Below are 14,873 nucleotides of genomic sequence, written 5' to 3'. Positions count from 1 at the left end.
ATCGGGCTCCCTGCTCAACAAGGAGTCTGCCTCTCCCTCTTCCCTCCCTTGCTCACGGTCTCACACTCTCTCTCTTTAAAAAAAGAGAAAAAATAAATGTTCACTTCTTCCATCAGTGTTGCCCCTAGTGACATCAAAAAATTATTCAAAGGAAATGAGGCCAGGCAGTTTGTTTTCACCAAACCTCTTTCTGCATATAGTGCAAAGGGATAAAAATAAGTCAACTCCTTGCGCTAAAGTTTCTAATAAAAACTAATTTTTGACAAGGCTTTGTTTTTCTTTTCCTTGCTATTTTCCATTACCTTTTATTTTTCCATTTTTACAAGTACAGAATGTGTAATTTCATCTAGAAATAGACTCTCTCTTCGCATTAAACAAAATACGATGTTTATTTAAAAACAAACAGAACATCCTTCCCCAGGGAGAATGGAAGATGTGGAGTGCTGCAGTCAGATTGTTCCCTCTGCTAGTCCTGGTGACCTGACAGGGTGGCCTCAAATCCTGAATGGCCTAGGAACAGAACCTGTAAACATGTCACATTTCTACACCATCAGAGTTGCATTTTGTCACACTGAGCCTTACCAATTGGCCAACATTTACACAGACTGGGACACGATTTTGATGAACAGAAAGCCATATCTTTCACCTGTAAAATTAAGACATCTTCAGATAGCTCCCTCTTCTTTTGCCAACAGAAGCTTAAAATAAAGATCAAGTGAAATGCCTAACTTGCTTCAAAAACTTACTGTGGACATACCAGGGGTGGCTGGAGGCTGGATGAACTTCAGGAAGCACGCTCCTCAGGTACCTGTAGACACACCTCCCCTAGAACTGCTCCTCTGAGCCTGGGAAGGGGTGCACACCGAGAGTAAAAGACACTGTCTGTAGGTGTTTGGCCTTGAACTGTTTTGGAATTTTCAATAGCAGGATAAATGATTTTCCTACAGATTATCTGGTTAGCTGTTGCTCACGATGACTTAAACCAAAACCAAGAGACTTCCCTCACATCTGTTAAGTAATTTATATTAAGAATTAGAGGCAACAGGCTTCTCAAGGGCTCATTAAGTCTGAGCTGCAAATGTAGGCTTGAGTAATGCAAGGGGGAGATGAGACGCAGAAGTCACAGAAACAAATACATGGCATACACAGACAACCAAGCCCTGCTATGGAAAGCTTTAATCACCACATGTAAAAACAATATAGTCACATATCAAAAATGGCTCCAAATGCTTTATCATCACCGTAACAGTCTAGAAATGAAAGTTGCACTAATATAAAAACCTTACTGTTCATAACCCCAAGATTTATGAGACTCTTTCTTATAAACACGTTTTTTTGTTTTTGTTTTTTACCCTGAGGCTGACATCAAAGTGAAAAAGAAAAGTCACTATTGGCTGGCATTTGTTCAGTGTAGAGTTTTAAAATCATTTATTTGTTCATCTGGAACAGGTTCTCTTTATTCTCCCCATGCATACTATGTGAGGATAGAGGGAAAGGGGGCAGATGGTTGTGTCCAGTCTATTATATACTAATTAGGATTTCTCAAATCTATTGATCAAAATGAAGAATTTTAATATCAATTAATGCTACGCTATCACATTGAAAAATTTATCAGAATTAGTTCTTTCTTATAAAAGGAGAGTTGGCAGCACATTGTCAGGCAAGAATAACAGAATTCTTTCTTATAATATGTCTCTTGCAATGCTCTCTATTTACTACATCTGAGCCAACTAAGTTCAGAGTTCATACAGACTGCCCTGCAAACCTCAACGCTGGGTTCTTAGTCACACCTTGAGATAAGATCTGCACAACTACAAGAATAACTCCCAAATGCTACAACAGTGACTCCATTTGAGTGATGGGAAAGGTGACTGTGTTAAGTTGAAAAAAAGGAAGCCATGTTGAAATGGAGATTACTATAACATTGTGTGTGTGTGTAAATAACAAATAAATAAGTAACAAATAAAGATTTTCAAAACCTGAATTCCTAGCGTCTCTAAGATTGTTCTTTTGTGAAATGTGTCTAGAGTAACAGTTAGCTACCTCTCACAAGGCAGCCTCGTGACTTTTCTCCCCATTATTTCCATGATAATCTCTGCCTGTTTCTAAAATGGGCTCTTCCTAAATATTCACAGCATTTCATGTAAACTGGCTGTTAGCATGTACATCTGAGTCAGGAAATCTTTGTTGCTGCTTGGTTTCAAAATATTGTGCATAACAGTTTCCTGCGTACTATTTACTTTCAACTGTACAGTCACATGTATTCTGGGCTACAATAAAAATCTGGGGATATATGGCAGTTGAAGAATTACTATGTCTCATCTTGCTCCATACTCTACATTTTTATGATTTCTAGATGCCTTCCTAACAGAAATGATGGAAATGGACAACACAGGCATGGACACTTATTGGCTTTTTCCTGAGAAGTTAAATTACATTCACAACCTCTCAGCCAAAACTGAATAAGGATAATGGAGAGAGAATTCAGTATTAGATTGAGCTTGGAAAAGGTTTCCTGGCAAGGCTTGATACAAGTGTTCTTTTTTTCAGGGATAATCATGAAAAATCAAGTTGGGAAAACTCAACAATCATACGGCTGATTCTTCCATGTGACACCTGAACTCTTGTATGACATTTCTGCCAAATTGTTGTCTAGCCTCTGCCAGAATACTGCTAGGAGCAGGAAGCTGTTCCAACATTACTTATTCTTCTTTAGAATAGAATAAGAGCACAACATGTGGAACAGGTAAACAAACTTCCATTACACATGATTATGAACTGGATCTAACTTTCAAGAGTTAGCAGCTTGTCAATTAACTCCTCGAAACACTAAACCAGATTTGTTCCAAGCACCTCATATGTTCTACAATGATTTGAAATGGGGAGATACAACTTTAAGAATGTGAATATTATGAATCTTGTTGAATAGCTGTGTGTAGTGGTGAGCAGATAAGAAATCTTACAAATGGTTATTACAGGGACCCCAAAGCAAAGGGAAAATAAAATAAATGGGAAAGAAATAAATGTTTCACTTCGAAGAGGCAAAAAACACTGTGTACAAGAATTCAAGAGCCCAGGGAAGGGGTGGTGAACTGTGGCTAATTACAGTCTGTAGCACTTGCCAATTCTGATGTAAGGGATAAGAGAATGACATGTGCCGTCTGAGACTGCAGCCTGCTCTCCCAGGGCAATCAGAAGTGGGACACTCTACCTTGATTTTCTCCTTTTGGCTGGTCTAGCAGCTCTGTAAATAATGTTTTTATTTCTGATTTCTCCAACAATACTCAGCCTGCTTCGAGGTTTTCAAATCCCCGCTTCGGAAGACCAACAAGACGACATACTGATTGGTGAACAATAATGTCAGGATTCAATTTACAAAGGATCAATTCCTCTGAAGGGACACAGTTATGTCTGTTTGTTTTTTTTTTATTTTTTGGACATATATATATATATATATGAATAAATATAACACACACATAAACTTTACAGACTCTGAATGATCATGTTAATTGAGACTCCGCTGATTCAGTTTTGAGCGCTTTCTCGAGAACTCTGTGGTAAAACGGCAATGGCATCAATCTTTAACAAACAAGACTACGAGCAACGGACAAAAACAAAACAACAAAAAACCAACCTTAAAGTCAGTATGTCTTTTTATATGGAGGCCACTTTTTTTCATATCTGTTTCAAAAGTATCAGATAGTGAACATTTTAGTGGCTAGATGACAGGAGAACAAATCTTCCTGCAAAAAAAGCACAGAACTTGCTTGACCACTGAGATTTGGAAGTGAAATCAATAAAAGTCTATTAAGTACTCAGGATAGATCTGGTTGGCATCAAACACCACAAAGATCTTTGGGTCCCAGGTATCATCCACACAGCTGTCATATAAATTCACATAGCTCCCGTCTTTGGAAGGAGGTCGCATGTATTTGGAGTCTCCATTTATGTAATCTCCAATTAGCACTCGAGCGAGAAACATAGATTTATACGTTCTAAACAGATGCCGCTGTTGCAAGCTTATGCCATGAATTTGGAATGTGTTTCCATGTTTTATGTCGTCTTTGCAGAAGCGACTGGAGTAAGCAGCATCTCTAGCAAAATAGGTTCCTTAAACAAGAAGGACCAGAGGGGAAAAAAAAAAGCCAAAATTACTCTGAAGAACATACGAGACACAAGCAAAAACACTAATTTCTAGGGGAATGGACACGTGGAATCATCTAAGGAAAACAGATGTGGAATTTCCTCCTCTGTAGATCTCTGAGAGAGAATAGAAATCATGGATAAATTTGGTATACAGACCATTCCCCACCACCAACACCCTCCCCTACTCCCACTAAAATGAAGTGACCAGACTTCTGTTTCTGAAAGAGAGCTTACAAAGAAATCCAGTATGTAAGACAGAGACCAACTGTTCCTGTAACTAAATGGGCAGTGAGACCTGGGTTTTAGCTGTCTGGGCCTCCCTCCTATTTCGACTTGCCTCCAGTGCTTTCCCCGGCCTACAGTGCTTTTCCAGGGCCAGCAGCCTCTGCTGAGCACAGTGAGAATGTCTGGTCCCCAGAGCTTACTTCAAAACCCAAGAAACCACATTTCTATGTCACAGGGTAACAAGTAAAGAAAATTTCTGGAGTTCACAGAGCCCCAAAACCATGAAAAGACTTCAGAAGAGTGCAATGCTATTCATATCTGAGCACTCCAGAAGAACAACTTCACACAGGTTCATCACCTAAATATGAACACTCAATAAAGCATCAACTCTTCCGAAATGGTAGGCCTAAGAGACTGACATCATAAAAGAAATATTTACTCTACAAAATCTGGAAAATGAATTGCAAAGTTTCAGATTATACCATGCTGACAGGATTTGTGGCAACACTTTTCTGGTCCTCTTATAGTTAAATCAGTGGAATGGCCTTTTCAGTAATTATTTTAAGAATTAATTCACTTTTTAAAAATGTTGCATGTCTTGATCCTAAGTCGTAGCCAGCTCTCTTGCTGGAGGTAAGGTACAAAGACCAGAAAAATAAATGTCCATCCCTCCCTTTTCTCCTCATCTCTTGCCATAATTTCCTTGAGTAATGGGCATAAATTGGAGAGCGTGGACTTCTAGAACACTAGAGCAAAGGTGAGGAATTCCCCCATAATTCCTTATTGCTCACTAATATTTTTACTTACCATTTTCTAAAACTCAAAACAAAAATTACTAGTACCTAGACCTGTCCACAATGTAATCAATTTATTTTATAGATCTCTATATATTTGACATAAAACAGTTTATTTTAGAGGCTTATCCATGGAAAGGATTTATACATGGAAATCAAATGGAATGCAAAAATCAGCTAATCTGGACATGATGTCCCATCTGAACAGCTGGGACTTGGGGAGTTTTTTAATCTGATAGAGATGTCAAAATCCTACTTCTACCTTGAACATGCAGGAAGTGGCTTTTCTGTGACTCAGAAATTCTGAGGGCGTTCAAGGAACCTAGTACAGTAACTTTAAATTTAATGACTATCATCAAACTCCTGAATTATAAAACAATCAATTACCTCTACAGAGAGGAGATTCTCTCCTAGGACTCAAACTAGATCTGGAATTTTGATAATTACCTTTCCCAAAGAGAGCACCATGTATACCATTTATTCTCCAGTCAAAGTTATGAATGCAAATTGCTTCCACAAATTCACTGCTGGTACCATGAAAGAGCATTTGTTCATTAATCTGAGGCACGCCTCTTTTCTTCTTGAGCTGAGCCTTTTTCCTAAAAACACAATACACATAGGCACAAAACACACAGAGAAATAGACTATAAGTAGCACTTACTACTTTTCAGAAGAGCCAAGTTTAATAGAAAGGGTGAAATAAAATACTTCTTTAACATAAATCATTAAGTGGACAAAGCAGCTCTGGAAAAGAAATAGTCCTGAATGCTCTTGGACACATAATAATCTTATGAAAAATTATTTTTTTATGAAAAATTATTAGTTAAAACTGAGACTTAAGGCTGAAAATGATACCAAAAACTATAGATAGCCCAGATGACGCTCCATTTTAGGAAAGGTAACAGATTGCCTAATCCTGCCAAATTCTACAGATGCCTAAAAATGACACTGTAAACAAATAATATAACATAAAGTTCATAGAACCTTTAAATAGTGAACTCCTTGAGCAGGGACCATGCCTTATCCTTTTATCTCCAGAGACTAGAAAATGTTGGTTGGATTGAACTGAATTTTATATCTTAGGGCTGGGAGGAACATTAAGCCATCTACTTCAACCCACTTCCCAATGGACAAATCTCTTCTAATACATAAAAAGATACCCAATGCAGGATTGATTGTAACAGTGAAAAACAAACTGAAAACATTATTCCATAGAAAAATAGATGAATAATTATATATTTATATTAAAATTAATGAACTAGATCTACATGTACTAACATAAATAACTCTTGCAAAATAATGTTGAATATAAAAGAATGTTGCAAAAAGAGATGTATGAGGGCACCTGAGTGGCTTAGTTGGTTAGGCAGATCCGCCTTCGGCTCAGGTCATGATGGTGGGGTCTTGGGATCAAGCCCCCTAACAGGCTCCCTGCTCAGGGGAGATTTGCTTCCCTCTGCCCCTCTACCTGCTTGTACTTGCTCCCTCTCTTTGTCAAATAAATACAATCTTAAAAAAAAAAAAAAACTGCTGAATTGGCTGTATTATACACCTGAAACTAATATAATATTGTGTATCAACTGACCTTTAATAATTAAAATAAAATTTAAAACTAAATTAAAAAATTAAAAGCCCATATACAAAGATGAAGAAAATGTAACAAATATTAAAATATTAGAAATCTGATTGGCTGGTACAAAGGTCTCTGCAGACTAACTGTTGCATTTCCATTTTTTAAATATTTCATAGAGGTGCCTGGGTGGCTCAGTTGGTTAAGCATCTGCAGCTGCCTTCGACTCAGGTCATCATCCAGGGGTCCTGGGATCAAGCCCCACATCTGGCTCCCTGTTCAGCGGGGAGACTGCTTCTCCCTCTCCCTCTCCCTCTGCCACTCCCCCTGCTTGTGCTCTCTTGCTCTCTGTCAAATAAATAAAATCTTTAAATAAATATTTCATAAAAAAAGAGATTTTAAAAATTTAGAAAGAATCCCCCCTCCCATTATATCTCTGATAAAGAGTTACTTAACACCTGCTTCAATTCATTCCAGTACTGCATGGTCACTGCTTTGTAAGAGCACAACTATCTGTCATCAGTGGAACTGTTAGAAAGTACATCCACCCTAACACTGAACCAAAATCTGCTGTCTTGTTAACTTCTGCAGATTGGTCTTAGTTATTCTCTTCCAAACACAGAACAATTCAGGTCACTCTGATACAAATCAATTCTGCAATTATCCAAAAATAACTAAGAACACTGACCTAGGCTTTCTTCTCCAGGTTAAATACATATTCCCTCACCCATTCTCATGCAGCGTAGCTTCCAGGCCTTTTTCTATCCTGGACAGCCTTTGGTAGACAAGAATCTGCTGGATATCTTCTAATTTATAAATGCCAGTAAGATACAGAAACAGAGTCCAGATAGTATTAGCCAGCATTGGCTCTAGGGGTGCATCACTGTATTCATTTTGTAGCAGTGGCATAAATTTGTAGTCACTCAAAACATATTTTTTTAGTCTCTACAAACCCCTAAGGCTTTCAAACCAGACCTCTTTTTGGATTGCTATATTTGTACAACTGGTTCATAAACCTAATGTAGTGGATTGATTTTAATTAAACTTTATCTTGAAAAGTAATTTTTTAAAAAATGCATATTTATAAACAACATGCAGCTTAGTGACTTTGTGGGGGGAAATAACAGGTGCATTTAAATGAGAGAAATGGAAACTGTCTTTCTCAAGAGTCATTTGGCAGTATGTATCAAAACTTAAATATATATGCTTTGATCCACTGCTGACAGTCTTTCAGATCATTAAGCACGAGGTTAGAAGGATGTGCATTTTTTTAAAGATTTTATTTATTTATTCATAGAGACACAGCTAGAGAGAGAGAGGCAGAGACACAGGCAGAGGGAGAAGCAGGCACCACGCAGGGAGCCCGATGCGGGACTCGATCCCGGGTCTCCAGGATCACGCCCTGGGCTGCAGGCAGCACTAAACCGCTGCGCCACCGGGGCTGCCCAGAAGGATGTGCATTAAACAAATACGTGCTTCAGAAAAATCCAGCATGTTTTCACTAAGAACAAATTTGCCCATTTTCTTTTTTTGACCTTTAGGTACCACCTGACTTCCTCCTCTTCCTCCTCCTCATCCTCCTCCTCCTTTTTATACAATGCACATTTGTCACTATTCTAAGTAAGGAAAAAAATTTTTTTTGAATATTTTTTAAAGATAATCAAATTTGTTTTGACTGCTTCAGTCTTCCAAGGTCTTTCTGACTCATGATTCATTCACACAACAAAGCCACTCTTCTGGTATTAAATCTTTCACAAGTGTGATAAGCAAGCCCTCTAGGTTTTCATTCAAATTACTGATAAAAATGTTGAAGGGCTCAAGAAGCAAGCAAGCATGCCACTCAAGTTACTCTTGGCCCAGGACTTTTAACTGGGTATTATTTTTTTTTAACTTTTTTCTTTAAATATTCTATTTATTTATTCATGAGAGATACACAGAGAGGCAGAGACAGAGGCAGAAGCAGGCTCCATGCAGGGAGCCCAATGCGGGACTGGATCCCGGCCCCGCAGGATCACGCCCTGAGCTGAAAGCAGTCCGCTGAGCCACTTAGGCAGCACTAACTGGGTATTAATTTTTCTCTTTGAACTATCACCTGGAAAACATTTCTCTATCTTGCTACCAGCACAAAAACCTTGTCAAATGCTTTGTAGAAACAAAGTTATATTGTCTAAGGGGTACGGTCATCTACCACTATAGTAATCCTCTTATTCTTTGCTAGGCATTAGTGAATCCTGTTTTCCTAAGTAAAGATTTTAGTATACATTCTTCTAAGGTCAATCTTCACCATCTGTGATGACTAGAATCCACTCTAAAATCAGGATATTCACTTATTACCATTTCTCAGGCACAGATTAGAATAATTTTTGGATTAAAAATTCACTTGAGGGATCCCTGGGGTGGTGCAGCGGTTTGGCGCTTGCCTTTGGCCCAGGGCGCGATCCTGGAGACCCGGGATCGAATCCCACGTCGGGCTCCCGGTGCATGGAGCCTGCTTCTCCCTCTGCCTGTGTCTCTGCCTCTCTCTCTCTCTGTCTATCATAAATAAATAAAAAATTAAAAAAAAAATTCACTTGAGTCTTAGTGTGGACATTGAAAATCTGCTCAGTCACTGGGTTGGAAATGGCATATATACCAGTTGGAAGGCAGAGTGGGAGGGGGTAGGCAAAGCTTTGCATCTCCACAGCATAGTTTATTCTAGGGCCAACTACTAAGGCACCCATGAAATGTGGAGATTCATGACATACTATGACCTTGGAGTTCTGAAAACCCTAACACTGAACTCCAGGACCTCTTGAGCTGTAGCTAAAGCTTTGTGGAACATCATAGGATTCAAACTACACAAAGTTCTTCACAACCATACTCACCCCACAGTCATTTCTAAACTCCTGGAAAATACTGCAGCACCACTTCTCAAAGATACCTTAAAATTACCCACCCTCATAGGGACTAGGGTGCCAAAAGGACTAGGGTGCCAAAAGGACTAAGTTGCCAAGTGCCTTGAATTACAACAGGAATAGCTCTGTGCTCCAGATTGAAGTAAGTTCACCTAGGTTCAGAACAGTGGTTCTCCATCCTGGATGAACATCAGAATTACTTGCAGAACTTGCTAAAGATAAAAATGTCAGAACACAGAGGTTCTGATTCAGTAGACCTGGGATAGGTGATAGGAGCTCTGCAGTGATTCTGATAGGTGGCCAGAGCTGACAACCTCTCATCTAAATCCACATTCTTCATGAGATAGCAGCTTTCATTCACTTCTCTTAATTCCTTGCTGCCGCATCTCAACCCCTGGGTCAATCTAACCACCTCACCTCTCTGCTCTTAAATATGGACTGCTGAAATAAATCACACAACATCCCCAGGTTTCCACTCCAAATTCACATATTCTGACATCAGCTTAGCCCTCAACACCGATGGAAATACTATGGTTCCCAAGTTAGCTCTTTCTCTCCCATTTTCCACAGTGGCCATTCCAAATCTCCACTTTCCCCTTATCTCTCCCTCTTAGCTACATCTCCCTAACTCTTCGTTCTCTGTAGGCTGCCTCACTTCTTATTTTGCCAGACACTGAACTTTTCAAGGAGGGAACTCCATTACGTAGCCCCTCTTCTCATCCCCTACCTCTACTTATCTATAAACATGACTGGACCACCCTCATCTAGCACCTTCTGTATAGTATAGTATATTCTCTGAATTCCATCCCATCGCACCTCTTTAGGAGCCTTAATGTATCAATTACATTTTCCCTTTCTCTTGTCCTTTAAACTCTCCCTCCCTGGGTTCTTTCCTACTATAATTTACACATGCTCAGATCCCTCCAATCTTTAAATTCAAAAACTATAACAAAACAAAACAAAGACACCCTTCCCAACTCCACAGTGCCCATCTTCTCACGTCTTTCTTCCTCTTCACTGCCAAGCTTTGAAGAGTTGTCAACATTTGCTCTGTATACAACATAGAATCCGCCAACATGGTTCTCATCAAGGATACCAATGACCTTCTTGTTGCAATATCCAAGAACATATTCAATATTATTTTACTTGGCATCTCTTTTGTATGTAGCCCTGAGGATGACACCTACTTGCTTAAACCACTTTCTTCCTTTTGATGTCCTTTTCCTCTTCTACTGGATTTCTTCCACTCTCTGTGGTTGTTACTTCTCAGTTTCTGCCTTGAGTTTTCCTCTGTCCGTCCCTTGCAGAGTTTAGTCCTTGGTCCTCTTCTTAATCTACATACACTCCCTGGTCATCTTATCAATTCTATGGCTTCTACGACCTCACATTTTCTAATAATACCCAAACCATTATTTCTAGCCTATACCACTCTCCTGAGTCATGACGCATGTATCAACTACTACTTCCTCCCCATCCTCCCTAAAGACAAAGACCAAAATCTGTTCCTACCCATATTCCCTTAGTCAACTGAAATGAGTCAGAAACTCTGGAGTTACCTTGTCATATCCTTACACTGAACACATTAAATCATCATTCCACATTCTTAGTATCTCAAACTCGCCCTCTTCACTCCAACACAGCAGATGCCACTTTGGTTCGGGCCACCTGAACCAAAGTTTAATGTTCAATTACTGAAACAATTTCCTAAATTAGTCTCCCTGCTTCTGTGACTCTTATTTTTTTAATTTTATCTCACCACTCTTGAGAAAGACATGGATTTCTTCTGTATATATTTTTTAATTTCAATTAACATACAATGCATTATTAGTTTTAGAGGTAGAGGTCCATGATTCATCAGGTTTTTTTTTTTTTTGATTCCTCAGTTTTATAGAACACCCAATGCTCATTACATCACATGCCCTCCTTACTGTCTAGCACCTAGTTACCCCATCCCCTCCAGCAACTCCTCAGTTTGTTTCCTATGACTAAGAGTGTCTTATGGTTTTTCTCCCTCTCTGATTTTGCTTTATTTTTTTCCTCTCTTCCCCTATGATCCTGTTTTGTTTCTTAAAATCCACATGAGTGAGATTATACTGTCTTTCTCTGATTGACTTATTTCACTTAGCATAATACCCTCTATTTCCATCTATGTCATTGCAAATGGCAAGATTTCATTTTTTTTATAGTTGGTTCATATTCCATTGTATATACATACCACATCTTCTTTATCCATTCATCTGTTGATGGACATCTGGGCTCTTTCCACAGTTTTGCTATGGTGGACATTGCTGCTATAAATATTGGGTGCAGGTGCCCCTTCGGATCACTACCTTTGTATCTCTGGGGTAAAACCCTAGTATTGCAATTGCTAGGTCGTAAGGTAGCTCTATTTTCAACTTTCTGAAGAACCTCCATACTGTTTTCCAGAGTGGCTGCACCAGCTTGCATTCCCACCACCAGTGTAAGAGGTTTCCCCTTTCTCCACATCCTTACCAACATCTGTCGTTTCCTGATTTGTTAATTTTAGCCATTCTGACTGATGTGAAGTGGTATCTCATTGTGGTTTTGATTTGTACTTCTCTGATGCCTGGTGATGTTGAACATTTTTTCATGTGTCTTTTGGCCATTTATATGTCTTCTTTGGAGAAATGTCTGTTCATGTCTTCTGTCCATTTCTTAATTGGATTATTCTTTGGGTGTTGAGTTTGATTAGTTCTTTATAGATTTTGGATACTAGCCATTTATCTGATAAGATATTTATATATATCCACTCCCATTCTGTTGGTCTTTTGGTTTTGTTGACTGTTTCCTTTGCTGTGCAAAAGCTTTTTATCTGGATGATGTCCTAATAGTTCATTTTTGCCTTTGTTTCCCTTGTCTTTGGAGATGTGTCTAGCAAGAAGTGGCTGTGGCTGAGGTCATTCTTCTCTAGGATTTTGATGGATTCCTGCCTCACATTTAGATCTTTCAACCATTTTGAGTTTATCTTTGTGTATGGTGTAAGGAAATGGTCCAGTTCCATTCTTTTGCATATGGCTGTCCACTTTTCCCAACAGCATAGAGTTGAGTGCCCATATCTGGGTTCTTTATTCTGTTCCATTGATATAAGTGTCTGTTTTTGTGCCAATACCATACTGTCTTGATTATCACAGTTTTGTCATAGAAACTGAAGTCCGAGATTGTGATGCCACCAGTTTTGGTTTTCTTTTTCAACATTCCTCTGGCTATTCAGGGTCTTTTCTGGTTCCATACAAATTTTAGGATTATCTGTTCCAGCTCTGTAAAAAAAAGTTGATGGTATTTTGACACTTATTTCACTGAATGTATAGACTGCTCTAGGTAGCACTGACATTTCAACAATATCTGTTCTTCCAATCCATGAGCATGGAACATTTTTCCATTTCTTTGTATCTTCCTCAATTTCTTTCATGAGTGTTCTATAGTTTTCTGAATACAGATCCTTTGCCTCTTTGGTCAGGTTTATTACTAGGTATCTTATGGGTTTTGGTGTTATTAGAAGTGGGATCAACTCCTTAATTTCTCTTTTCTTCCTCATTGTTAGCGTGTAGGAATGCAACTGATGTCTGTGCTTTGAGTTTATATCCTGCCACATTGCTCCTGTATGAGTTCTAGCAATCTTGGGGTGGAGTCTTTTGGGTTTTCCACATAGACTATCATGTCATCTGCGAAGAGTGAGAGCTTGACTTCTTTGCTGGTTCACATGCCTTTTATTTCTTTTTGTTCTCTGATTGCTGGGGCAAGGACTTTTAGTACTATGTTGAAAAACAGTGGTGAGAGTGGACATCCCTGTTGTGTTCCTGATCATAGAGGAAAGGCTCTCAGTTTTTCCCCCCTGAGAATGATATTTGCTGTGGGCTTTTCATAGATGGCTTTTAAGATACTGAGGAATATTCCCTCTATCCCTACACTCTGAAGAGTTTAATCAAGAAAGGATGCTGTACTTTGTCAAATGTTCTTTCTGCATCTCTTGAGAGGAGCATATGGTTCTTGTCCTTTCTTTTATTAATGTAGTGTATCACATTGATTGATTTGCAGATGTTGAACCACTCCTGCAGCCCCAGGAATAAATCGCACTTGGTCATGGTGAATAATCCTTTTAATCTTGGATTAAAGATCCTTTACTCTTGGATCCTATTGGCTAGTATCCTGGTAAGAATTTTTACATCCATCTTCATCAGGGATATTGGTCTGTAATTCTCCTTTTTGGTGAGGTCTTTCTCTGGTTTCAGGATCAAGGTAATGCTGGCCTCAAAAAATGAGTTTGGAAGTTTTTCTTCCATTTCCATTTTTTGAAACTTCTTCAGAAAAATAGATATTAATTCTTCTTTAAATGTTCAGTAGAATTCCCCTGGTAAGCCATCTGGCCCTGGACTCTTGTTTTTTGGGAGATTTCTGATTACAGCTTCAATTCTTTGCTGGTTATGGGTATGTTCAGGTTTTCTACTTCTTTCTGTTTCAGTTCTGGTAGTTTATACATCTCTAGGAATGCATCTATTTCTCTCAGATTGCCTAATTTGTTGGCACATAGTTGCTTATAATATGTTTTTATAATTGTTTGTATTTCTTCTGTGTTGGTTGTGATCTTTTCTCTTTCATTAATGAATTTGAATCCTTTTTCTTTCTTTTTGATACATCTGGCAAGTGGTTTATTGATCTTATTAATTCTTTAAAGAAGCAGCTCTTAGTTTCATGGATCTCTTCTACTGTTCTTTTTGGTTTCTGTTTCACTGACTTTCACTCTAATCTTTTTTAATTCTCTTGTCCAGCTGGGCTTAGGCTTTACTTGCTGTTCTTTCTCCAGCTCCTTTATGTGTAAGGTTAGGTTATGTATTTGAGAACTTTATTGTTTCTCGCGAAAGGTATTGCCATATACTTCCCTCTTAGGATCACCTTTGCTGAATCCCAAAGGTTTTCATTTCACTTGTTTCCATGAAGTTTTTTAAAAATCTTTATTTATTTTTTTTTGTTGTTGTTAAAAATCTTTAATTTCCTGGTTGACCCATTCATAATCTTCAGCAGGATGCTCTTTAGCCTCCAAGTATTCGAGTTCTTCTCAAATTTCTTCTTGTGGCCAAGTTCCAGTTTCAAAGCACTGTGGTCTGAAAATATGCAGGAAATGATCCCAAGCTTTTGGTACCAGCTGAGATCTGATTTGTGACCCAGTATGTGATCTATTCTGGAGAATGTTCCATGTGCACTACAGAAGAATGTATATTCTCATGT

General features: G+C 38.6%; 2 protein-coding genes across 6 annotated transcripts in view; both read right to left on the bottom strand.

Moving 5' to 3' along the window:
* Positions 1–3,743, bottom strand: part of CRACR2A (calcium release activated channel regulator 2A) — a 202,119-nt gene extending 198,376 nt beyond the window's left edge. The window contains exon 1 of the mRNA XM_072766208.1: positions 3,635–3,743. The gene's annotated coding sequence lies outside the window, so the exon portion shown is untranslated. The remainder of the gene's footprint in view (positions 1–3,634) is intronic.
* PARP11 (poly(ADP-ribose) polymerase family member 11) overlaps positions 1–14,873 on the bottom strand; it is a 49,897-nt gene that overhangs the window by 2,157 nt on the left and 32,867 nt on the right. For 4 of the 5 annotated variants that reach the window (XM_025995389.2, XM_025995390.2, XM_025995391.2 and 1 more), the window contains 2 exons: positions 5,613–5,764; positions 1,159–4,110 (listed from right to left, as the gene is read on the bottom strand). In XM_025995389.2, the coding sequence (XP_025851174.1) occupies positions 3,794–4,110; positions 5,613–5,764 (469 nt within the window). In that variant the 3' untranslated portion in view covers positions 1,159–3,793. Of the gene's footprint in view, positions 1–1,158; positions 4,111–5,612; positions 5,765–14,873 lie in introns of those variants that run through there. The other variant, XR_012002982.1, reaches the window with a different exon arrangement.

The sequence above is a fragment of the Vulpes vulpes genome, chromosome 8, assembly GCF_048418805.1.
Source record: "Vulpes vulpes isolate BD-2025 chromosome 8, VulVul3, whole genome shotgun sequence".
Classification (NCBI taxonomy): domain Eukaryota; kingdom Metazoa; phylum Chordata; class Mammalia; order Carnivora; family Canidae; genus Vulpes; species Vulpes vulpes.
The sequence above is the reverse complement of the archived record's forward strand: the minus strand, read 5'-3'. Positions and strand labels throughout refer to the sequence as shown.